Source organism: Trachurus trachurus, assembly GCF_905171665.1.
Source record: "Trachurus trachurus genome assembly, chromosome: 6".
Taxonomy (NCBI): domain Eukaryota; kingdom Metazoa; phylum Chordata; class Actinopteri; order Carangiformes; family Carangidae; genus Trachurus; species Trachurus trachurus.
In genome coordinates, this window is record NC_139897.1 from 23,769,334 (window position 1) to 23,795,318 (window position 25,985).

Consider the following 25,985-nt stretch of genomic DNA (forward strand, 5'->3'; position numbering starts at 1 on the left):
GTCGCTTGGTTAAAACTGAACTGAAAAGTCTTGTGTGATCAGTTTAGTCAGGGGAATGTTGAGCAACCAGGAGGTTAATCAAATAGAGTGTGATTCATGGTAATTTATCAAAATTAATCACGTAGAGGCTACCGGTAGGCCTAGCCTAGCTACTGTAGTACATCATGGGCAACTGACCTTTTTCACCATACGCTCAAAAATAGAAATTTGGCCTCATATGTTTAAAAAAAAAAAAGGGGTCCAAAAGTGTGTTGTTGTTGTTGTTGTTGAAACTAGAAATTGGCATCAAGGGTTTACCAAACTCGTAATGATACACCTCCACCATCAGTCTTGAGCCTTTCCAATACCATATGACTTAGGTTCATCTTGGGAAGGAGTGGAAAAATAAACATAAACATTTTATTTTAATTTATTTTATTTTTTTCAGGAACATCTAGCTCCACCATCATTAGCCTACATAATTGACAGTCAACCATGTGTTGGAGTTGTGACTGAAGAGCCATGATATAAAAGGTTGTTTTGTTCTTGTAGGGCATTGGATTGTGTTTGTTTACATGTAAAACATGCACAAAGCGTCAGATTTATTTCTCACCTTTCAAACGCGGTCCACACACAACAGGTTTACTCTTTCCAACTTCCATATCAGGTGCGTTTTCTTTTTTTTTTCACACGGCGTTATCTCGATCTGAGACGTGACGTCGAAGGCCACGGAAAAAGCCGACATGTTACGAGGATTCACGACGACGCCCCGGTTTCTTAGCAACCAGTGTGTTTGAAATTTAAGTCCGTAGCCTACTGCAGCGTTTCTCAGGTGAAAACTGCGGCTCGTTGAAACGCAAAAGTTTCACATATAGCCTACTAATTTGTCAAAAATGCTGAACAGTGAACTACTCTGTGACCGCATGGCGAGGGCGAGTCTGCAGAGGCGTCGTGACCGAGAGACTGACCGACAGGAGCGGATTTTTAACGACAAAGTGAGAACCATCGGTGTAAGTGGCTTTTTTTTTTTTTAATCAATAAACTTTATTCAGATACTTGTAAATAACATTAACCAGTAGCTAGATTCAGGGAACAATGAAAAACTTCATAATAAAATAAGAACAGTATAGGCTATAATCAATAAAATAAAATACATCAGGATTAAGAAACAAAACATAAAACAAAACAGAGTATAGGCTACATCTGATCAACTAAACACTAAAACCAAAATGTTCAAATAATCTAAGTGGTTTTGCCAATTTATTGTTTATGCTAAAGTGAGACACTACAGGTGAATAGGGTAAACTAACAGATACCACCATGAAACTTCCCAAGTATCACTTACATTAATTAAGACAATTATTTTTTGTATTACAAGTTTTGTAAAATTGTATGTTTGAATATGTAAATGAGGCTTTATCTAATTAAATATGCGCACATTTGCATACATTTCCAGAACAGAAATCTGAACATTGGATAAAGCCACTTTCAAAATTCTTGTTTTATTTAGTAAGTTTTTATAGAGAGGATTTTGGATATCTGTCTTTATCACTGTGTAAATGAGAAAATACTGTCACCAGCCCTAAAAAATCTAATTTTGTCATGTTTTTAGGATAAAATGTTGTATAAATCAGGCTGTAAATGATAGCCTATATCTATAAAACCCCTCTGTAAAAACCTTCAGAATGTAGAAAGGAATAAAACTAGAGGGTTTGGTGTCTATAAGTGTTGCTGAAGTGGATGTCTAGCTCAGGGTACGAGGAAAAACGAATTTTGAGAAAAATGCTGGCATGTAGAGTATAGCTCTAATGTCAACATGTGTGCAGAAAACAAACAAACAAACAAAATAAACATTGTTGACGGATACTTCTGCTGTTGTTGTTGTTGTTGTACAGGTTGACAAAGATGCCCTGGACATGCAGATGGAAGAAAAGAAGAAACTAGAAGACACAGAAAAAGAGAAACAAAATGCACGCGGTGAGTTACAAATCACGTGCTGGTGTTAAATATGACCCAGGGATTGCCACTTATTCTGTACATCCATAATTTCCCATGCTTTGTGATGTGTTTGTGTGTGCTATTTTATCTTTATACAGATGCTGAAATGCAGCATAATAGCAGAGTAGCCTCCATTCTTCATAATAGAGAAGTGAAACAGAAGAGGGCCATGGAGAAGGCCATTGTAAACTACCGCCAGCAGTTCCAGCAGCCTTGGAGCCAGAGGGAGTATGACCTGAACAGCCCAAAAACAAACAGTGATGCCGCACAGATGACGGTCACGGGCCTGGCGGGCGAGGACCCGGAAAGTAAGACCAGACTGCAGAGGCAGAGGGAGCAGCTCAGAGAGTGGCTCATCCAGCAGCAGAGCGAACAGGAGGCAGAGAGGCATCAACAAAAGTTGGAAGGTAGGTTTTTCTCACCTCCTCCCCTCAGTTCACACACACACACATGAAACATATCCTCACTTTCTCTACTGGCTTTCAGAGCAGCACTATGACCAAAGCAGAGTAGAAGTGGACAACAAAGCTCTGCAGCTTCAGAGCCTCGAGGTGGAGAGGAGAAAAGCAGAAGCCATTGCTACTAAAGAGTTTAACCGAGCCAAGGTAAGTCATAATATTAGCTGCTCAGACTGTTGAAAAAAGGTCAGAAAACTAGCTTTGAAAGCTTGGAAACACAGGCTGAGATGCATTCATTCCAATTTATTTTGTCTTTTTTTACTTATGTCATGGTGTTAAACTGTACCAAGTTTTTTTCAGCTCATATTTTCTGTCTGTTTGTTTGGGCAAAAGGCTGAAGAGAGGCGTCGCCAGGAGCAGGAGCGGAAAAGAGCGGACAAGTCGAACCAACTGCAGGGACAGCTGAACGGTGTAGATGTCAATGCCACATTGGACATGGTGGGACCGGTGCCCGGTCTTTTTCCCAGCAGTGAGAGGAAAGCCCCCCAGGAGAGCCCACAGGAGGTCGTCCAGGCCCATAAATATCAAATAGAAGACAGAAAGGTAAAACAGGAAACAAATGACACATGCTCTTTTGGATCATTTTTTAAAAATCAGTCTGTAGGAACTTTTTGTTGACTTGCCGTCATCTGTTTATGCAACTGTAGAGGACAGAATTAGAGAAGAAGCAAGAGGAGGAATTGCTTGATCACGTTCGCTTGGCTTCTGCTCATACGGCTCTGCTACTAGAGAGGAAGCAGGAAAAACTGAAGAAGCAGCTGAGACGACACCTGGACAGCATCAACGTCAAACTGGCCGAAACACACAAACAACAGTCAGTTACATTTCTAAAACTACTTCATGAAATTTGACACAGAGCGCATTCAATTCACCTTGTATCTAAATGTGTTTTTATTTTACAGGAGACCAGACATTGAAAGAGGATGCATCGATGAGAGCTTCTTCTCCAAGTTCAACACCTGCAGCAGATGATGGATGACACCATCGACTGATCACTCACTCAGTTCAATGTCTTTGTGCTGACATTAGAGCTATATAACAGAATAAACTCAACCACAAAGTCAATCAGCTGGTGTTTTTAATTATGTCAAATGTATTCTGGACACATTACAACATTCAAATATGTCTGGATGATTTTGACAAATTGATCATGCGGCTCTTTGGTGTTCCTTCAAAAACAACAGGCAGATGTTACAAAGTTTCTTTGTCCTTAAGCAGTTTTTTGAAAAAATCCATTCACGTACTGTAAAAACTCTTAATACGCTTCCTGAGAATAGTATTTCAAGGCCCACATCATTTAACAACCATTACCCTGTTCAACAAACACAAACAACCCATTACACACTCTTCAAACCACAAAACATACAGCATTTATCACCTAACTAGTTAACAACGCTGTCTGGAACTGTAGTCGCCCAAAAGCCGAGACAACCCCGAATCTTAAAGTGCAAATACAGTGAAAAATCTTAATAAATCTAGACATAACAAGAGGCTTGTGAAGTTATTTTATATAAGGAGTTCAAGTAATGAGCCTAAATCTTATGGGACAGAGCCGGGCCTGTTTCACACTGTATATTTACCTCTGTGCTTTTTCTGTGTTTTTTGTTGTCACATTTGTATTCCTACTGTACCACAAACCTGCTCACCTGTGCACTGCTGTATTCATTTTCCATTTCCATCGATAATGCACCAAGGTCAAAAAGGCATCAGTTTTTCAAAGGAAGCATGAAGTCATGCACGGTGATGATTACCCTGCAGACAGTCTTTAAAAAAAAAAAAAAAACTGCTACAGATTTCTTTCTAAAAGGCGTTTTCAGAGACAAACTTATCCCATCTTCTCAGCCACAGGACCAAGGCTTCCTCCTGTTGCTTTGGAGTCAAAGAACTGTGCCTGAAAACCAAGGTAAAAACAATATCAGAGAGCAGTTTTGATCACACTCAATTCAATTTGTAAATTACATCTCCGTTAAACCTCACCTAATAGAGTTCATGGCCAACTCTTTGAGGGAGCCTACATTGGATCTGAGTCCACCAAAGCCCACAAAGGCTTCATAGAAGTCATAAGAAAGGCCGGAAGCACCAAACATGGCCGGGTCGTCTGAACTGATGACCATAGGGTGGTCCTCTGACATCAGAGCAGCTCCTGGATGGTTTCGCAAATCTTTTACCAGCATCATCACCTGGATTATATATGAGATCCAATATCAATTTAATTTAATTTAGTAACAGTTGAAAGGGTTTAACAAAGTCTTACAAAACTATTAAGAAGACAGTGTACCTGGTTGGAGATGGGGCAGACTTCCACAGCCACCCCTCTCTTCCTGTACAGCTCTTTGGCCACCGGGTGGCGAAGCAGAGCAAATCCATGACCAATGCGTGATGTGTTAAACAGAAGAGCATCCAACAAGTTCTGGTCCACTTCTGTGCCCTGGAGATCTGGAATGAATGAATGAATGAATGAATTTAAATTTATTAACGTGTCATGCACCAATTAAGGCGCCCAGCCTATAAGGGCTTACAAGACACATCATCATCACATCCAGACACCAAACAAAATAATCAGAGCACAGATGTAGGATGTAGTAGAAAAACAATATAAAACTATATTATGTGATCAAAATAAATCTTTGTGGTTCTCAAATGTCTTTTGCTGCAATCTGGGCTGCAGGACAAAAGGACACTGTGGCTTCTCTAATTGGTTGGTTGACCTGATGCTTTACTTTTTTTTCATTTAGGGCTAAAACACAATGTAAAAAACAAAACAAAAAACATACACTGCTCTGTAACTGTATACATTTTCTTTAACTCTAACACTGATCACTTAAATGTATCTCCTGTTAATGAATGGAGCTTGTCCTAAATCTAAATCTAATCTGTCCTAAATCTATTATGCTGTATGAATTTACTGCACTCAGGAGCTCACTTGTTTCTCCAGCATGGAAGAAGAAAGGAAGTGTGACCCCTCTCTCTGTGGGCATTGACAGGGCGTCTCTGAAGTGCCACAGGGGTTTGCCTGCGTCCTCGCGGCCCACCTGCACACGCACGGACAAAATGAGCATAAATTCAAATCGGCCATGTTTAAATACTGCTGCAGCTGGTTGTTGTCGCATCAGGACCACAGCTTCTTCACACTTCCATAAATAACTTTTGTTTGCCTCTCACCAGGTCAAAACCTGCCATGATGTCCGGGAAGTCTTTCTGTAGCTTCATTGCCTCCTCCACAACTTCAGTCATCGTGGATGTATTAACCCCCCTGAAGCATACAGTGCAGTAGTGTGATCAGTGATCATATCGACATCCTCTGATGTTTGCTAGTGAGCCAATAAGCCATATGCATGCAGGTCAGGATAATGGGTGAAATCCTGAGCCTGAGCAGTCACCTGTGGACCGTGAAGATGATCCGTGCACCATAGAAATCTGGGTGGTCTGCGGTGAACTGCCTAGTGACCTCCTGGTAGGTCTTCAGAGTCCAGGCTGTGTCATGAATACTGCCGTCCAATTCATAGGTCTGAGTAGCAAAAGAAAAAAACTTCAAAACAATGATACGTTTTATCTGCAAGCTGTCTGTTTGTATTCTTTTTTTGGTTTTTTAATTAATTAATTAATTCATCTGCAAGCAGTTTGTGGCCCCCGTAGCGCCATATTATGTAATAACACCACATTGTGTAACGCCACATTATGTAATAACACCACATTGTGTGACGCCGCAATATGTAAGATAATTTGCCGCATTTGTAATAAGTTGTTACATAATGCACCCAATTATTAAATTTTCTGTGTAAAAAACAAAAAAGTGCAACAACCACATTTTCTAACAACGGATGCAATATGTAACAACAAAATGTGGTGTTATTATTACATAATGAGGTGAAAATGTATTACATTATTACTTAATGTGGTGTTATTATATAATGTGGCGCTACAGCCCCTAACCCTTTTTTACACTTACTTAAACATTTACAATTACCAGAATAGCAATGGCATTGGTTTACCTCTGGGAGTAAAGCTCGTAGTTCCATATACATGACGTTGTCCACGTAGAACTCGTTGAGGCCTTGGTAGTAGTACTCTCTGAAGACGGGAGCATACGTGACCAGACCCCACATGGCACGGAAGGCCTGTTCAAACCTGTCCCACACCACGTCCTGACTGGGGTACACTGTTTCTGGATCCTGATCCGTGAAAATCGTCAGGTTTCCCATGATGCTGAATGTGTAAATACGAAGACATAGAGGTTGAAATCAGATAACCAGTGTCATTTTGGATCCAATAAGCACAGCTGACAATATGACTTATCATTTCTGTAAATACCTTTCTAAAAAACACATTTTTTACTAGTTTGTTTCTTAGTCTGTGGTGGTTTAATAAAATGTTTGGACACTGCATCAAAGAGTAAGTCACCTGTTGTCTAGATCTGTGGTGTTTACCATCTTGGACCTGAGGTTTTCCAGCAGGGACCAGGGCGAGCAGTGCGCCAGAGGTTTGGGCCATTGAGACGAGAAGATGAACCTGATGGAGCGGTTGTCAGTGCAGCACATGTAGCAGTGGGGGCGATAGGTCACATTCTTCACCAGCCACTGTACATCCACCATGGATAAGTCATGGACATGGAGCGCTCCCCCTGAATCAGTGAAGTATTGAACACAATATATATAGATATATGAAGTACATATGTGACTCCATATCAACAGGCTGTTGTAAGTCTAAACTTTGTGATTTTCCAGCATCTTCTTAGAGCACAATGAAAGTACATCTGACACATCTGACACTGATAGTTATTATATGTATTGCACATTATTATCATTACTATTATTCCTTTGTTGTCAGCATATATATTAGCACATTTATGCTGCTAATAATACACTAGTACTACTATATCATGAGTATCACTGCTGTGAGTACTATTTATTGCAATTGCTATTATTAGCCTACTATTATATACAGTTGAGTTAACTTTATTAGAACGTAGACACAAACATGAATCTCCTATGTTGTATAATGATCATTGTACAATCAATGTTTCTTTCTGGGGGTTTTTTCTTTCACCATAAAACAAGATTTCTTCCTGGAAAAAAACAAAACAAGTTATAACTTGACATTTAACTAGGAATTAATTGATTATCAGAATAACTGTCATTTTACTGTAGATCAACTAAATAATTATTTGATTAATTGTTTCAGCCTATAAATACACATTTGTTTCATAAAAGGAAAGGGAGGTTAAGTGATACACACACATCGGTTGCTAGCTGTTAGTCAGACCAGATAATAAAAATTTTTGTAGATAAGGCCCAGTGTTCTCAAAAATTACGATTAGGGTCAGATCATTATATTAAAAATCCCTGACGTAAAGGCCAAACTTCTTCACCAGTGTTCAGGGAGGTCTTCATTGTAACTTATAGTTCACAACCAACACTAGTGAAACATGCATTTTACAAACTTGTTAAAAGCACACATGTGGGAGTTGTGGGACTGAACTGAACACACCTTTAGGCATCTTCTGCAGCAGGCTGAAGATGGGACTGGACTTGATGAGGTCTCTGGCCTTGAAGAAGTGCATGGCCGGAGGGAAGTCCGGCTGCATCATCTCCTGCTGTTTCATCTTCAGCAGCAGAGAGTCCAGCCGCTGCTCAGCATCAGTCAGCACCATCTGCCCACCTGTCTGCATGGAGGTCTCCAGCTTTATCAGGGCCGCTCTTTGTCTCGGGTCTGGTATGGACAGGCCACCGGTCAAGCACTGCAGGAGGAGCAGGCAGGCCACAGCCGCCAGGGGGCGCTGCAGCTCGACTGCCGCCATGGTCCTCTGGATCTGGAGAGAAGAGAAGAGCTGAATGTAAAAGAGAGAAAACATTACAGAGGCTTTGCTTTGTATGAAAACCCTGGCAGAAAAAAAAACAGGAAGGAGAAGTGAAAGCAGCTGGCGTAAAAATAATCATTCAACATTAACTGGAAGAAAGGTGAAAAGCTGCCAGGTGTTTCAATTTATTTTATTTTTTGTAGAGGGACCATGTTGTTGTTGCCCTTTAATGCATTGTATCAGAGTTAGCTCTGAGCTCATTTGCATCTGCAGTCCCTTGGCCATTGTTCTAACGTTATATACAATGTTTACGTACACCTGCATATAGATATATTGATATAAAATAAAGAGACACACGGCCTATAGATGTTAAAAGTAAACCAAAACGTGAACAATTAGAGGCAAATGAAAACACCAACCCGACTTGAAACGACAACAAAAAGAAAGAAATGTTACCTCTTATCTTGTCTTGGCGTCTGGTGAATGTGAAACACTGTATTTTAACAATATCAGCACCAAGTGTAGCATCGACAGCTGCTGGCGACGGCGATTTTGTAAACAGTCCGGACTGTCTAACAAAAAAAGATAAAGAAAATACTGACCGCTGTCAGCTGTAAATACGGTGTATGTTTAAAAACAAATAGCTTTCTCTGCTACTACGGTGTTGGGGGAGAAATTAGCAAGCTAACAAGTGAACAGAGCTAAATGTGTTTACAGTCAGTGTGGTGGTCCGTTTTTTTCCCCCCAGCAGTGTTTACATCCCTGTTCAAAGCCTCGAAGGGGCCGAAGCCCCGCCCCCCTTCGCTCCTATTGGCTGAGAGCGAACCCTAGCGACCAGCTGATTGGTAGATCATTGACATAAAAACAATGGGCCTGCAAGACAGAGATTAGGGAAAAAGTTACCACATCTCAGTGAAGGGCTTTATCCTAGAAAGCCTCTGGTTTGGTTACCTGTATTTGGAAGAGACTTACTCTTACGCATTTATCAATCAATACAACTAAGATTAATAAATAAATACCGAGTTAGAGGAGTAATAAAAGAAAGAAAAAAAAGACAGTTATAACCAGCTAGTTAAGTGTGTTTCTATTAATGTTTGAGATGTGCACAAATATTAGTCCAACAGGGTAAGATCCCATGAGAATCAGACACTACCTGCTGTCACAAAATTGAGTGACCCATTTAAAAAAATTTATGTTAACGAATAAAAATAATTCGTATGAAGAGACATAGGTGTAACAATAAACACAAAGGCGAAAAGAAAACTGATTTTCAACATTTTAATGTGAAAGCTGCATTAAAAAATTGTGGGTTTTTTTCACTGAAGCTGTTTGTGTACTGTTTTATTTTGTCCTATTTTCCCCACATTCACAATTTAGTTCTACAACTTGCTTAATTAGGCTCAATTAAAGTGCCTTAATTACATGCCTAATTTGCATTTTCAACTGCCAATTGTGTCCTCATTAGGCCTGAACAAAAGAATATATTACTTGTTAGCTTAGGAGGAGCCCCAGTGAAGGAAGACTTGGGGAGCTGTGGTGCTTCCTCCTCCACTGACGTCACATCACATCACTGACTCCTGCAGACACGAGAAGGCTCAGAGGAAGCAGCACAAGATTTGTGGAGGGACTTCGTCAAGGGGATAGGCACTAATTGAAAGCGATGGTGTGAGCTGCTCCAATAGATTAATGTATTGTCTTGCCTTGGCCCTCTGGTTTAGCTGTTTGCATTTCATTATTATGGCCTTTCAGCTCCTTTAACGGATTATAGATACGTGCCACATTACTGTGGAGTTGCACAGGCTCGGCCTAGTCATTCACAGTAGTGGTATTTTAAAAAGGACTGTAAGTCTCAGGTTAAATAAAGGGGGGGAAAATACTTCTAAAGCTTTTTTTAGCTACATGACTGAAAATGGAAAAGGTGCAGATTTTCCATAAACATAAGATTTCTTTATTGACAACGGTAAAGCAAAGTCCTGTTCAGGAAAAGTTATTTATTTCTAAGAAATGTACAGTATAGAAAATATTCCGTTCCATTTCCAAAATAATCTATGTCAGTCAGATAAGAACTTGTAAACGTCACTTAAAAATGAAACGTACAGGTCTTTTTTTTTCCAATACCACCATGCTACTGAGGTAAAAGACATCTGCTTAAAAATAACATCAAGAAAAAGAGAAACAGACACCACATTTATATTAAAACAAGTCCAAAAATGTACAAAAATTCTTAAAAGAGCAAATAAATATGATTCACATTTAAATCACGTCTAAATGGTTTTCACTAGTGCAGGGGGATGACAGCAGAATAAATGAAGAGTTGAATGCACACTTCCAAATCGTCTGGTGCCTATTCTACACACCAGAAACGCACGTGCACACACACACACACAAACACACACTCATACATACATACACACACGCACACATCTGTACACCATAAGACATCACAACCTCACAGATCTTTAAAAACAACACTGCCCTTCATACATTAGACAGAAGGAGTGAACACACTACCTCCAAAGTGGCCCTATTAGGCTCACTAAATATCGAGACGATTCCCTATGTCAACAAAAAGTCTTGTCTGACACATTTATAAAATAGTCTCACAGCTTCTAGCATGTTTCCTCAAATATATTTCCTTACAGTGCCTTATGTACCTATCACTAAGGCCATCACAACGCTGCCAAACTCTATGAAGTCTATTAAAGACCCTAGACTCGAACACGGCCTAAGCTGTCTAGTTACAACAACCTGTAGGCAGGAAGGCATGCAATCTGTACAACTAAGTCCCACACTTCAGACATGTGATGTAATATCATCCAGCATACTCCAAGGATGACATAAAAACAAAATAAAACTGGGAAAAAGTGTACACTTTCCAGGATTGCTTCTTTTACAGAGCACCTGCAATCAGTGACAAAGTGACAGCTGAATAATCACAACAGCATCTTGTTGACAGTCAGTCAGCACCACATTTGAGTCAAGTTGCACAGCAACCTGATATTAGATTCACTCCGCAGGTGGAAAGATATTGTAAGGCCATTTAATTATCAGTTCTGGGAGCCTAAAAACTACAAAAAGGGTGGTGCCAAATTCAGAAGTAGGTTACATAAAATGTCGACACTCGGGAGTCTGGCGGAGTAAGAGAGGAAGTGGAGGGGGCTCTGTAGATGCCACTGTCTGGCTAGATGAGGTAGATTCATTTGCTGCCATCACTTAACTGCCCCAGTGAGGTCTCACAGGTGCAACATCAATATGACAGAAGAGTGAAGGATGCAGGGGGGAAAAAAAAAAACTCCAACATGGACAAGAATTACGAGAAACTATGTTGGTCGCTGAAGGCCAAAATTAATTGTGATGACAATAAGTACGACATCAAATCAACAGGAATGCTGAACGACTCAGATTAGATCCATTTCACTTGCAATCAACTTTGAAGAAGACGAAAAAAAGAAAAAGAAAAACAAGGGTTTAACCGGCTGGCGGTGTGCTACGATGAATGCAGACCCTTAGAGGCCAGGTTCTTCACATGAGGCAGACTGATTTGCCACAGCTGCAGTCCCGTTTTCCTTTTGCTGCTCCTCTTCCAAATAATAATTAAGAAAAATACCCGTATATAGAAACTGTACACCCTGAGGATATGTTTAGTAATGACATGGGAACAAGGAAACAAGGAAACACTCGAGAGAAGCACCCACGCAAAGGGAAGGGTTGTGAATAAACAAAGAGCTAAAGCTACACACGTGTATGTGGAATGTGAAATTGAAATGTGAAATTGAAACAATTAGAAAAGAAAAGCAGGATTTGATGTGTTTGTTTTGTGTATGTACATAAACCAGCTATTAGGTTGTGTCACTGTGTGAGCATTTTAGATTCGCCTCACCTGGGACGAGAGGTACATCTCTACAGTGAAGGGTATATATATTTTTTCGTACATATATATGTGTGTTATCAGGCATTGACTAAAAATAAGACTATCCAAGGCCTCTCGATTTCAGAATGTCTCGACTAACAAAAGCCATATAGTGCATAACAGAGTCAGGTATAGTCGGAAACAAAACAGCGCCATCCTTGTCGGTCCCTCTCTGCTAGTCAAAGACATTCTTACCAATAAAGGCAGCTCTGAAAGATGCATATACTATGGGTTTCCTCCGTAGGTGGAGAAACACCGTTAAAGTTGGGGGTGGAGATGGACAATAACTGGGCCTCGTCGGGACGGTTTATGCCACAGACATATTATCAGTGTGATCACGTGCAGCATCTACGGTGCTGCACTTTTCTACACATTCACTCATACATTCACAAAAAGGGCCTGTGAGTTGACTGGGTCAGGGTGACAGTCTCATAGTACCTCCTTTTTCTACACCTGAGTTTTAAGATATGGTTGGAACAGAAAAATAGTAGTAAGTAGTAAAAACAACAATCCCTTTTCTCTTCATCACAGTTGTCCTCAGTTCTGTCAGTGGATTTTTACAGGTCTGCCGAGCACTACAGTCAGTGAGCAGGCTGCGTTAATCCATCTATGTTTAGACTCCTCAAAAAGGCGAGGGCTGTCCAGTGTTGTTGAAGGCAGCATGCCCTCGACTTGGCAGGTCGGCCTAGTGGTTAAAAAAGGCTGCCCTTCTGCTGCGGGGAGCCGAGTTCAAATGCTTGTGATGGGAAGGAACTGTTCACGTGAGGTGTCCTTGAGCAAGTCAGTGAATCCCTATCAGCTACCAGCTGTTCTGCTGCTGACCGCCGTGGAGACGAACAGGGGAATTGTTCTCCTAGGCTCAAAAACATTTCACATTATCATCATCATTCCTGTAATACCAGCTGCCTGGTCAGATCCTCATGTCCAATGGTGGGGGGAAAAAGGAGCCAAATGTTTTTGTCCAGTGTAAGAATATCACTTAAAGATGTATGTGAAGCAAAGCGTCCTTTCTGTTGTCTCAGTCTTCCCAGTCTGCATGCAGGTATCTTCTTCCTTTCAGCACTGAAAGAAGGAGAACAATTAAATTTAACACATATAGGGTTAATATACAAATATATATGTTTTCCCTTCAGAGATCTATTAAAAATGTTCTTAGAAATACAGACCAACGCTGTAGAAAAAATTAAATGAAGGATGATGAAATGGGAAATATCTAAGTGCTACTGAACAAAGTAAAATGCATAATGTATTGTATAAGAAAATAGTTTCACTTACTCTGATCACAAGGTGAATGTCACACTCCTTGTTTATTGCTAGGGCCGCCTGGGCCAGCCATCATTTGTTGCCTGTGAACACACACAGTTAGATTTATTAGACAAATAAGGTCAGTTTAATTATTTTACCTGCAAAAAAAACATATCATTGTCCTTTCATCTGTCCTTTTTAAAACACACAAAGAAATTGGACTCTTCCATAAAGATTATATATAAATTATACAAGACAATACAAACTTCAGTACATAAAAGTAGGTAAATGTATTTTCTGCTGCTGTAATGTTTGTGTGTATGTGTGGGACAGTATTGTATTATGCACTAAATGCACTTTTTCCCCCCTGCTGGGCTCCTCTGGCCATTAATGTAATGTAATATGCACTTTTTGCACTAGTTCTGCGTCAGTTTTAAGCTGCTCTAAACAATATCTCTGTGTTATTATGACAATGACAATAAAGTATCTAAGTCTAAATAAAATATCTTACCCTGGGTGTAAGAAGTGTTCTGGTGCCAGGCCTCTCTGCTGCAGCATCATCCCCTGAAAGTGTCCTGCGGGCCGAGGATGTCGGTACATGGCCATGCGCGTCTGACCCGGCGAGTACGGCAGCTGCTGCGGCCGCTGCAGAGCCTCCATCAGGTGCGGGTGAGGCCTCTGGGCAGCAAAGCGTCCTGGATCCGGGTACGGCTGGCCGGGGTAGGGGCTTCCGTTCCCGATGCCCCGATGCCCCTGAGACATCATGTGTGGCGGAGGGACGCCGCCTTGCTGCATCCCGGGGTGCATGGCGCGAGGGTCGTACATGAAGCCGGACGCCGCCATGTGTGCAGCGGAGGGATGTGGGTGTTGCTGCTGAGGCGGCTGGGCGCTCCGCCGACGTGCAGCGGCGTTATGGCTGTCGAGGTCTAGGATTTCTTTCGGGCTTTCCGGCCGCTCAGTGTGCGCCTGCTTTGCTGGACTGCCACCGCCGCCGCCGCCGCCGCCACTGGGCTGCGCTCTGCTTTCACGCTTCCCGTCCTCTGCCTCCGACACAGGGCCGGGGGAAACCAAACTAGCCCCGCCCTCAGAGCCCAGCGGTGACACACTGCTCTCCTTCGACTGGCTGTTGCCCCTGGCGCTGGCTACAGGGAGGTAGGCGTTGGGCGGCATGGGGGGCCGAGGCTGATACCGAGACCGATGCCACTCCTCTGGAGGGAAACCCCCCCTGCTGTTGGCTTGGTTGTTATGGGGCTGGGCTTGTTGCTGATGATGAGGCTGGGGGTAGTAGTGTTGCTGCTGGTACTGGTACATGTTGGGGTGGGGGGCCTGAGGGTGCTGTTGCCCCGGCATGTGGTAGGAGTAGGCGGCGCCTCCCTGCTGATGGTAGCCGGGGTGGTTATTAACGGGATTGTGGAGGGGGTTCATGGCCTGGTTGTGGTACGGGTGGTGGGCAGACGGAGGCATGGACCTGGTCATGTTGGTCTGGCTGTAGAGCGGATGTTGTGGGTTCGCCGCCATGCCGTACGGGCCCATGGCGCCGTTTCCTTGGCTTTGGGCGTGAGGGGGCATGCCGGGGTTGTAATGCGGCGAGGGTCCTCTCTGTGGCTGCTGCAAACCCGCCGTGTTGCTGCTACCCACCATCTGGGTTTGATGGTGATTTGGCGATTGGTGAAAATCCTGGTGTTTATAAATCCCGTTCGGAGGCCCTGGTTTCACCGTGGTGTGCTGCTGCGGAGGAACGGCGGGAACCTCCGTGTCCGTCCTGCTCGTGGGCTCGCTGGGTCTTTGATTCCCGTGGTCGGCTGGGCTCGGCTGGGAGGGCAACAGCGGTGCGGGGTGACTGGGCGGCAGAGATGTGAGGGGAGCCGGCTGCTGAGGCGCAGGCTGGTGGGCTGCTCCCTGTGTGGCACTCTGTGGCATCCCCTGCATGGGGCTGTTCTGTGCGGGACGTTGTGGCGAGATGCTCGGCGGGGCAGCATGAGGAGGTAGCAGGGAGCTGTGTTGCTTTGCATTCTGGGGCATCAGCTGAGGAGGACTAGGAGAGTGGCTTTGAGGAGGGGTATTCTGGGTCGCCTGAGGTTGCAGCTGCGGCTGCTGCTGCTGCTGCTGCTGCTGCTGCTGCTGCTGCTGCTGCTGCTGCTGCTGCTGCTGCTTTTGGTCACTGTTGTCCTCTGACATCTGTTCAGTGGGATTGTGAGATGCAGAAACCGGCAGCGGCAGGACGTGATGAGGAGGAAGTGCAGGGCTCGGAGCGTGTTGCTGTGGACTGGTGTGTGCGTGCTGCGAGGGGTTGGTTGGTGGGGTGCTGGGGTCAGTGGAGCCGCTGTTACTTTTTGTGTTGACATGGGCTGAAACAGTAGAGGCACTATTGTGTTGAGGGGGACAGTGGCTGGCAGATTGTCTCTGGTCGTCGACCTCCTGCTTGTGGCTCTGTGTGGAAGTCTGTGGGAGCTGCGGCCCAGACGGATCCTCCTGCGATCTGCCTAGGTTTGGGGCTGCGGGGCTTTGCCTCGCCTCTGCTGCCCCACTGTGGTGTCCTGTGGGACTGGGGTTGGACGGGTGCTCTTGATTAATTGAAACAGTGTTTTTGTGTGATGAAGCCTCATCTGAAATGTTGTTGGCAGCCACTTTGTTCTCTGATGTCGTGCCTGTTAACATACAGAACAATGAAAGACGAGTTAGCTGGGGAGGTTAGCGTTGGATTAATTGAAGAACAAGGTTTTGTGTCAAAGAATATGAACTGATTAAAATGACAAGGAAAAAAGTGAGGTCTGCGATTTTGTGCTACATATTCATGTTTAAAATCAACAATACAACACAGGCAAATTCAAAAGTAACCCATCTCTCCCTTCTCGTCCATGAAGATGCAAACATATTTGTAGGACTGCTAGTGAAGTTTAACTGATGACATGTCATCTCTCTTGTAGCCTCACAGCAACCAGCAAAAAAATTCCCACTAAACTAATGAATATTCAATTAGCCTCTTACTGTGAAAAATCATCTAAATCAAATTACAAAAAGCACATGACAGGGAGGAAGGGAACGGATGTTTTCTGTGCTAATTAACAAACAGAGACGCTTCAGTCTAAGGAAGAAACGTTTCTGTGGAAAATGGACTGTGCTTTGGGTTCCTTCATGCAGAACATATAATAAGGCTGGTGAAACACTATGAGAGAAGGTCAGGTCTACCTTTGGGCTGCGTGTCTGTCTGCTGGGAGGGCTGGCTGTCTGGTCCATTGTCTCTAGCAGGACGCAGCAGCTGAACCTCAGGGGCAGGGGGAGGCTGCTGAGAGGGGTGAGCTGGGATGCTGCCAATTCCTGATGGGGGCCCAGGCTGCTGAAAGTTGCCCATGTGCTGATGAGGGGCACCAGCAGGGGGTCCAGAAGAGGCTGACAGCTGCTGCAGGGCCAGCATCTCTGGGCTTTCCAGCATGGAAGCCAAGCGTGTCCTGCCAGAGGAGTCTGGGTGGTGGGGAACTGGGGGACGTGCGGACATGGGCCCCTGGGAGCTGACTCCTGCAGACATTTGATACTGGGCATTTGGGGAAGGGTGGGGATATCCGGCGGCTTCTGGCCACGGTTTATGCCCCACAGGAGGCGGGACTCCACCGTAACCGTAGCTGCGCTGGTTCACCATGTTGGGGTCCTGCATGCCCATCCCGTTCCCAGGTCTCTCCTGGTGACTCATACCGGTCCACATGTTGGAGATGCCCATACCAGGAGGCCTCAAGCCGGGGTAGTTGTGCTGCGGTGGTCCATCTGGTCCTGGGAATCTGTTGCCCATGTGGTGCATGGTGTGGCCCTCCGGGTGGTGGTGGTGGGACGGGTACATGCTGGCTTCAGGAGGGGGTCCAGGCTGTAGCGCCACGGGACGAGGGCCCAGAGACGGGCCGTGGGTTGGACCCATGTAGGGGTGCTGCTGCTGCTGGTGGGGAGGGGGCTGCTGGTTAGGATCTGGACCCATGGGATACCGGGGACCCATGTGATGTCCTTCAACCATGCGATGCTGAGGAAAAAAAAACAGAAAAACTATAAGATCCTTCTGTATGTGATCACAAGTCAATACTTTGTTGATACTGAAGACAATTAAAGATCAACATTAAAGAACAGTTGATTGATAACAATGAGAAGAAGACTGCTAATCTAATTAAATTATTTTCAATGTAATCAGTTAAGATACAGGAAATTGAAGTATTTACATACCTGCATGTTAAAGTTGCGGGGCAAGCGGTTCAAGTTGGGGTCTCCATGTCTTGGAATGTGGGCAGAGTAAGCGAAGCGTGGATCCATTGCCATTCTTTGAGCATACATATGTGGACCGTGAGGACCAGGGGGACCAGGTGGATGTCGGAGCTGGTAAAGTAACAGAATTCATCACTGAAAATTTGCTAATGAAAAGAAATGTAGGTGTTCATTTTACTTACATTTTTAGAAATGCAGAGGAACTTCGAAAAACAAGCCAAGTAATCCTAATCATACCTGTTGCCCTGGGTGGTACATGCCTTCGTGCATGCGTTGATGGCTTGGAGGCAGGCCATGGGGGTGAGGGGGGCCGTTGCCCCAGTGAGGGGGAGGAAGCGGCCGTGTCAGCCTGTTGTCATCTTCATCTGAGGGCGCGCTGCCCTTGCCCCCCTGGGAGCTCCGCTTGCGCTGGACTTGCTCTGTGGCCTTGATCAGACTCTCAGGGCCCAGTTGTCTACTGCCGCGGTTGCGCTTCTTGTCCTTGCGCTCCTTGTCTTCTCGGCTGACGTGGAACTCCTCGTCTGTGTCGCCATCCTCTGACGGGAAGTGTTTCAACAGGGCCCGACTGAAACACCGCTCTAGTGACTCAGCCATGATAGTGTACTCTGGAGACAGATTGAAATCTCAATCAGTTGTGCTCATATGATAACCACCACATGACAACATCTTCCAGACCCCTATAAACAGCCACAAAGTACATAGCTGTAACACAATCAATGATGTAGAATCTTTCATTCACACAAAAACACACACATAACGTCACTCATCTCCCAGCCACTCCCTACCACTCCAGTCCTCATGGCATGTACCCACAGACACACACTTGCTCCTCTGTTCTCAGCTCACACTGACCGACTGACCAGGTCAGAGGGCTTAGGTCGACCCCTTCCTCCGCCTCCTCCTCCTCCTCCTCCTCCTCCTGCTCCTGCTCCACCCGGGCCCCCCTGACCACTCACCTCCCCCCTTGTCCCTGGGGAGGGTATTCAGTTGGATGGATGACTCCAGACAGGGGGCTTAGGGGCAGGAATGTTTCTCTGGCACTGCAAGGCTCAGATCCCCCTGAGCACTGGAGCACAGCTCAATCACTCCCCATTAATCACTGTCAAAGCTGCCCTGGCCCCGGCCCCAACACACCACTAAGTCCGGCCCCCTTTCTTTTGGCTCTTTCTCCCACTCTCACCCCCTGCCTCTCACCCCCAAAAATGCATATATACACTCCTTTCTTTTCTCACAGCACACACCTACTGATATTTGATTTTGATGCATTACACCTAAACTGAAAGCCGACTGTTAATGGAAGGATGGGGAGTGTTTTTTTGGGGGGGTGCAGCTGGTTTGTGTTCATTTACCACTGTCTTCTCCATTGTACTCCGTGCAGTTTTCAAACATGAGCTTCACATCTGCAACAAACTCCTCCTTCGCAATGTACTCCCCGTCATTGAGCTTCTTCTCAATGGTGGACAGGTCCATGGGTGTCTGAGGGGATTGGAAGAATACAATTACAAACCATTAAAAGCTTTTGCAGTGTACATACGTGCAGCTGGCGACATTCAGTAGGATGTGAACCGAAGACATATGAAAACTAAACTTCAAAAATTACTCTTTTTGTAAAAAACAATGACAGTAATTAGTACCTGGATGAGCTCATGGTAATTAGGGGCATAGGAGTCATCGACAGGCTCCAAGAAGGGCCAAGCATCTTTATGGGCTTTCAGGGCCTCAAGCACTGAAAAGGATAGATTAGATCGGATCAGATCAGGCATTAGGAAAGTTATTATTGTGTTTGGAGATAAAGAAACAGCAATCAGCAGCAATTCAGTGAACATACCTTTGTATAAAGCCGTGTAGTCGTCGTCAATTTCATAGCTGTCGTGTCAGACATAGGACATGTTAATACACAACATTAAGTCATCAAGTGAGTAGAAAAAGCAAAATCTGATGTCCAACGCACAAAGCCACTCACAACTCTTTATTCCTGCGTGTTCTATGGACAGGAGAAGACGGCTCCAGGTTCATGAGTTCAGGTGGTAGGTCCTTTCCTTGAGACAGCAACCAGGCTTTTTCCTCGCGCATCTTCCGCCTCTTCGCTCGTTCTAGGAGGAGAAGAAGGATGAGCACAGGGAGAAAAAGATGAGCACGGGGAGAAATTAGAGCGACAAATAATAAAACACAACCAGTCCTGGGAGGCTTTGGGCAAACAATGTTTTTAATTGCTTTTTTTCAGGCTCTTGAGTTACATTTTAATTTAAATTGCACTTTCGGCCCGTTGAGGCTGTCGGGGCAGTCAATGAAAACCAGGCCCTAGCCTTCAAAGACAGCAGTAGCTTAGATAAGTAGAACGAGAGATTCATCAGCCATCTTTTTTCTTAGGCCCATCCGATCAAAAGAGCAGAGCAGAGAAAGTGCATATGTATCACTGCTTTATCTTTTAACATGAAAGCCGGAGAGGCCTGCGCGCTCTCCCCCCCCCTGCCGTGTGGATTAAAGATGTTTGAGGGAGGATTCCACATATGCAATCCACACAGAGAGCAGACCAGGTCCTGCTGTTCATCTATAATACATTAATGAGGCTCCTCCACTGAAGCACAATCAGCAGTTCATTAACCCCTGACAGATGACATCAGAGGGAGGGAGAAGAAGAGGAGTGATCCTGTGATTAAAGGCCCTGAACATTCCCTCTCACAGTCTCTGTGTACTATACATAAATCACAAGGCTTCACAAGTGCTGCTATGCTACTGCAGATTTTTTCAGCCGTTAAGAGCCAAACTACAGCAATGGAAATGTGAAAGCCAGCGCATGGGGTGCCCTTCACAGCCCATTCTGCCCTTGATCCCCGAGTTGGAAGAAGAGCATGAAAGCACCCTACCTGCTGCCGACAGGCTTCTGATGAAAGAATATGAAATTATTGCAGCTCCTTTATATTTGACTTTGTGCACTTAGCTTCATTTTTGTTTTGTTACTTCCTTCATACGATACCATGTATGTTTTTTTTGTACGTATATTAGATTGCTACAGTGTTGACCTCGAAAGTATTTTTTTAGAAACTGAAAATGTGCTCCGCTGCACAAACAGATGTTGTGCAGCTTTCCATTTGTGTTCCATCTGCATCGATCCATCCTACCCTCCACAGCTTTGATCTTCTCCATCTTCTCCCTCTGTCGTTCCTCCTGCTGAAGCCTCTCCTCTTCTCGTCGCTGCTCGGCCAGCAGAACCTGCCTGTCCAGCTCTTCGTCTTTCCTCTTCTCCTCTGCATCGGCCTTCTGATTGTCCTAAACACACACACACACACCTGTTAATCCACTCCGAGCTCATGGTAGGACAGCTTGTGATGAATACGTGGGAGCTGAAAGTTGGATCTCTCCATCACTCTTGTGCATACAACATAGAGCATGATGTACATGCAAGTGAGGCTCCAGGAGCACCAACTAGAAAAAACTGCAGGGGGATGGACTGCACAATAAAACCCAACTAATTAAATCAATCAATAAATCAATCAGTCACCTAATTACAGAAAAAAAGTCGATACAAAGTGAGTCTTGGATAATTTACTATGCTACTGCAGTGGTGCACCTACAGTTTTAAAAACTAAAACAATATGTACAGACAAACACACACACACACCTCATCCTCTTGCTGAATGTGTTCTCCAGAGAAGCGTTGTGATATGCGAACTGGGGTTGGGTCCAGTAGTTTCTGTTTCTGCTCCCGCACCTTAAGAAACAATAAAGAGGAAAAGAAGAGATGAAGTCCACCTCTGATACTTCTAGCTGGTCAATGATATCCTGTCCAGACCAGGTATTAATGCTGCGTTCAAGTCAACTCGGAAAAAATCGGAAAAAACAAGCTCCGAGTAGCGAAAATTTAATTGAACAGCGAACTCGAACTTATTTTTTGTGTTCAGCTCAGATGTCGAAAGTTGGACTTGCGACTTCTTTTGAATGCAGCATAACATCCCACTCAGGTGATACACAGCTCTAAGTACAGGTGTAGATGCATCCCAAATCACTTACACTACACATTCAGAGGTGGTCTGAGTCACACGTGGCCACATCGTTTCAGCAATATGAATACATTTGTCTTGGCCCCACTAAAGGCTAATTAGTCTATCTACGGTCTCATAATGAACCCAGTATGTTTTAAAATCTCAAATGGGTAAAATGTAAATTCACTGTAGAGCTGAACTGTGCAAAGCTCAGCTGCTCCTTGCCTCTCTCTTTCTCTCTCAAGCACGCTGACAACGTCTGTCAGAGTCGGACTGCCTAAAAACAACAGCAGCACATATGGTTTATTTGCATACAGAACAAGGAACTGGTCCCTGGATGAAGGCAGGGATGTATTCTAACACCAGGTGTGAACTGATGTGCATAGAGCTGTCCATGTCCATTTGTGTTCAGATCACCTAAGACACAGGTGACTGCCAGATCTGAACTGAGCCTAGAACATCCTGCTTCGTATATCTACGATCCAAATGTAGACAAAAGGACAAGGCCAGGTAGGAACCTCGCTCCTGCAATGACTGAATTGTGAATCATACAGACTGCATGTGAAAATGCCTGCAATTTATATAGTGGACAAATAACCGATTGAGTCTTCAAGATGGATTGACGGACCACCACCACACACAAGCCAACACACTGACAGGCCCTGGGGAGTTGTGAAGAAGCACTGAGCATTGAGAGGTCACCGGCTCTGCTCGCCCCTCCCCCGCCCCCTGGTCACCCTCTTTACCCCGCTGCTTACATTCCCCCACCTTTCCCCGGGGTGACAGGCAGCCAAGCTTAGGGAAAAGAAAGAAATCAAACCACATGTGGCCCCTGGAATTCAGCTAATCATATGTAATGATTAGAGGGGGCGGTGCATGTAAATGCAAGCTGTCAAGTTGGACAAAAGGCACCACGACAGTCACACCACCCATTGGCAAATCAGGGAACTTTTGACGATATTATTCTTCTTTCGTCATTTGGAGTCAAAACCTATAAGTATGAGTGATCCACATAGAGGACAGAGTGAGACACCAGTCCACAGAGAGCACCTAGTGGATCCCTGGAAAGCCTGTTTACATCAGGGGTTGACCTCTGCAGCTCATGTCAGAGTTCATCAGCAAAGCACTATTGTGAATAACCATCAGCTCAGCGCAGCCAACAACACTGAGGTGTTACACTCGGGCTTCTGATCATCCATAGAATAACTATTGGAGGTCTGAAGAAATGCATTAGTTGCATGAAGCTTGCATATGTGTGCAGAGAGAAGGCAAATGAGGAAGGGTGTGGGCGGGGAATGAAAGGCCAGAGAAACCAAATTGAGAAAGAGAGAGCAAAAAAAAAAAAGACAGATGTTCACAATCTGATCTATTCTGCCCTACACAACTCCTCTGTTCCCTTTCCATTTCTGCCTCGCCTTAGTGTGAAGCACTGCCGTATCCTGGGGTTACACAATTCCTCTGGTGTCACCGCTATAGAGGGGTCTGGAGAATCCTGCACCGCAGCAGAGCTGTCATTCAAGAGGCTCCACTCTGCCTCAAGGTGAGCTCCAGCCCGCTGTCAGTGCCCCGTGAAATGGTTGGTGACAGCAGCAGGAGACATGACGAGGAGAGATTCAAAAAGACGATACGCATTGTGTGCTGGACACGCCTGTACGCACAACACAGCCACATAAAGACAGATATATTTATGTGTATTTTCGACACATAAATATTATCTGTGTGTCTGCAGCTGCTCGGTTTGCAGGGGCTTTTCTCTCTTAAACTGGACTATACTTCGAAGACATTACTAAAGGCTTGATCACTTGCAGAAGGGGATTATGGGAAGTTTTTTTAACATTACAATATCTGTAGTCTTTAATTAGACACCATTCAGTACCAAAGATAAAAAAGATGACAGCTAGATCTCACTTTGTTGCCTATGATCTCTAATCAAGGAAGAAAATTGTGTACAGTACAATGAAATGTGTTGATGTAATGAAGATAATTAATACAATTAGTATTTGAGCGTGGGTTCTGACATCAATGCATGTACAAACATCAGAAGAGTGTACTTTCCTTTAATTCCGTCTTTTGCTTGAGTAAAGTCCAATTAAGCAGAGATTTCTCTTTTATTGTACTGTAATAATAGTGAAGTCAGTTTTTTCTTAACGTCTTATCTGCTGTAGTGAGACAAAGGTCAACCAGCCTGCTGCGTTAAATAATATTCTGAACAGAGAAAAGCGATAGACAGAGGGTCTTTCTGAACGCCATATATAATGTGACTTGAGATGTACAGCTGAGTGTACAGTTAATGAAGGACAAGACCACATTCAGCCACTGACCGCTTGTGATAAGTGAGTGACCCCTCTGTCACTATCAAACCGCCAGCAGGATTCCTCCTTACCTCACTGCTGATGATGGATAAAGGCTGAGAGGGTTTCTATAGCAACAGTCAGTGCTGGTTATATATCACAAGGGTGGAAAGAGCCCACCCACCACTATACAGAAGGTAGGATAGAAAGCAAAAGGACCTACTCAAGCTCTGAATAACTGTAGCACCCAATCAAATAAATTACCTCCGTTACAAGACATAAGTTGGAAGGCAAACTGAAAGAAAGACTGGTGTTGGCTCTAACTCATGTGCTGTGGACAAAGCAAAAAGAGTACCATACGTCTATAATTTGCTATAAGCACTGAGCAGATTCCAAGGGAGATAACGACAGACAGATGAGCCGAGCATAACCTGACATATGGACAAGTGCAGAAAAGACAAGACTACAGAACTTGTGCCCTCATTCTGCCAAAGTGGCTCGATAGCGCAGTTCTCCACAGCCAGGCTTAAGTTAAAGGCCCGAGGCCAACCTCATCACCAAGCAGGTGCGCAGAATTAAGAGCAAGCACAGACCAGCTTTCCTTCACACCACCTGTCCTGCAGCCATCTCACCATGCAAAACGGTAGGCTACTAAAAACAACTAAAAGGAGTTAAGAACATGAAAGCAGCAAAGTGGTGATTGTGATGCATGTTTCCAGCTCGATAACGGAATAACCACCTATTTGAACAGTGAAAAATAGGGGGCTGCTTGAAGTGAGAAACCTTTTCTTTTGTTCTTCCAACTCAACAAAAAGGTTAAAACCAAGTAACAACTGGAACTAGTTATGATTTGTGGAAAACAGTGCTGATATTATATTTTAATTATCATACGAATGTAAGTGGAACAAGACTGTAAATGTAGATTCAAGAGGAAAGTTTGAGTTGCTGTAATGGAGGCTTATTGTGATGTCTCTCTTGTGTCTGACCTTGTGCTCAATCATGCTGCTGATCTCAGGCAGGAAGTTCTGGCTGATGACACGGTAGAGGTGGCGGTCCTGTGGGGAGGGTTTGTCCTTGATGCTGTCGGCCAGTCTGACCCACTGTTCCTCTGTATCACAAACAAGGGACCAAGCGCCTCGCTTATGGGCTGAGGGAAGCACAGAAGAGAAACGTTATTGATCCAAAAAGGGAAATGTGCAGAGATCATTAAGTCAGTGAACCTACTGGTCAAAATGTAAATAAAGTACAAACAAACAGATTTCCTCAACAAGGTTAAACCAAATAGATTATAATGCTGAGATCCTGTCACCTTTGCGAGGGGGGGAGTCCTCCACTCCATTTTCTGTCTTGACTTCTGACACATCTCTTTCAGTCTCACTGAAAAAAAGAGAAAAAAGTAAGACTTTTTAAGATAAAGCCAGAACTACTACAAATAGATTAAAAATGTGATATTTCTAATGTAAACAGTTACAGTTCTTCCACCACTTTTAGGCTTAATAGATTTTAAATTCTAAGAAACACCTGTAATCAACATAGGATTAAAAACTTTATGACCAAGGAACAATTGATATTTATTTTACCTCAGATCAAGCAATAGGCCACAGGTCAGACAGACTTGACCAAACATAAAGCCAATAACAACAGAATAATTTCATATTGTAAAATGTTTTAGGTTCTCCAAGTCATGTGTTTGAAATTATTAATGTATCACTGCAAAAAAAAAAAAATCACCAATATGTGATATGATATTGGCCACATGGGAAAACAAAGAGCCGTGGCATCTGCTATACCAGTTAAATACATGTATTCTCTTGATGTAACAAGTACATCTGTGCAACACATGCACATCTACACAGGAATTCTCCGCAATATGCGGTTGGCAATAACAACAAGCAAAATCGGTTTTCACCTCAACAGAGGGTCGTCCAACTTTCTCTTCTTTGGTGGTCTTCCCCTTTTCTTCTTCTCTGGTAATGTTAGTTCAGAGGGTTCGCTGTTGAAAAAACAACACAAAGTAGTAATAACTTTTTAGAATGACAGCCTTTTAACGAGGGTAATTTGCAAAATGCTGTAATTAACCCC

General features: G+C 44.0%; 3 protein-coding genes across 5 annotated transcripts in view; 1 reads left to right on the top strand and 2 right to left on the bottom strand.

Moving 5' to 3' along the window:
• Window positions 1-872: 872 nt before the first annotated feature.
• On the top strand, window positions 873-3,407 carry ribc2 (RIB43A domain with coiled-coils 2; the record flags this gene model as incomplete). Its single annotated transcript, XM_083974355.1, has 7 exons — window positions 873-989; window positions 1,875-1,920; window positions 2,076-2,384; window positions 2,464-2,582; window positions 2,769-2,978; window positions 3,083-3,249; window positions 3,338-3,407. 7 exons carry the CDS (start codon window positions 873-875, stop codon window positions 3,405-3,407), a joined length of 1,038 nt encoding a protein of 345 aa, XP_083830481.1.
• A 95-nt stretch (window positions 3,408-3,502) lies between these two features.
• Window positions 3,503-8,967, bottom strand: ada2a (adenosine deaminase 2a). 3 transcript variants are annotated; one of them, XM_083973031.1, is made up of 10 exons: window positions 8,689-8,967; window positions 7,923-8,262; window positions 6,837-7,056; window positions 6,428-6,641; window positions 5,816-5,943; window positions 5,598-5,688; window positions 5,359-5,467; window positions 4,714-4,871; window positions 4,413-4,615; window positions 3,503-4,326 (listed from the first exon to the last, which is right to left on the bottom strand). In XM_083973031.1, exons 2-10 carry the CDS (start codon window positions 8,230-8,232, stop codon window positions 4,236-4,238), a joined length of 1,524 nt encoding a protein of 507 aa, XP_083829157.1. In that variant the 5' UTR covers window positions 8,233-8,262; window positions 8,689-8,967; the 3' UTR covers window positions 3,503-4,235. The 3 variants fall into 3 exon arrangements, with proteins under 3 accessions (XP_083829157.1, XP_083829159.1, XP_083829158.1); XM_083973033.1 differs by having other exon boundaries at window positions 7,923-8,244; window positions 8,835-8,949; XM_083973032.1 differs by having other exon boundaries at window positions 8,835-8,949.
• Window positions 8,968-10,420: 1,453 nt separating this feature from the next.
• Window positions 10,421-25,985, bottom strand: part of cecr2 (CECR2 histone acetyl-lysine reader) — a 36,387-nt gene continuing 20,822 nt past the window's right edge. The window contains exons 5-19 of the mRNA XM_083973603.1: window positions 25,813-25,896; window positions 25,213-25,280; window positions 24,890-25,050; window positions 21,252-21,341; window positions 20,752-20,899; window positions 19,593-19,722; window positions 19,458-19,495; window positions 19,264-19,355; window positions 18,979-19,105; window positions 17,867-18,234; window positions 17,591-17,740; window positions 16,577-17,393; window positions 13,899-16,035; window positions 13,418-13,488; window positions 10,421-13,204 (exon numbers count right to left, since the gene is read on the bottom strand). Coding sequence (XP_083829729.1) covers window positions 13,437-13,488; window positions 13,899-16,035; window positions 16,577-17,393; window positions 17,591-17,740; window positions 17,867-18,234; window positions 18,979-19,105; window positions 19,264-19,355; window positions 19,458-19,495; window positions 19,593-19,722; window positions 20,752-20,899; window positions 21,252-21,341; window positions 24,890-25,050; window positions 25,213-25,280; window positions 25,813-25,896 — 4,462 coding nt within the window. The 3' untranslated portion in view covers window positions 10,421-13,204; window positions 13,418-13,436. The remainder of the gene's footprint in view (window positions 13,205-13,417; window positions 13,489-13,898; window positions 16,036-16,576; window positions 17,394-17,590; window positions 17,741-17,866; window positions 18,235-18,978; window positions 19,106-19,263; window positions 19,356-19,457; window positions 19,496-19,592; window positions 19,723-20,751; window positions 20,900-21,251; window positions 21,342-24,889; window positions 25,051-25,212; window positions 25,281-25,812; window positions 25,897-25,985) is intronic.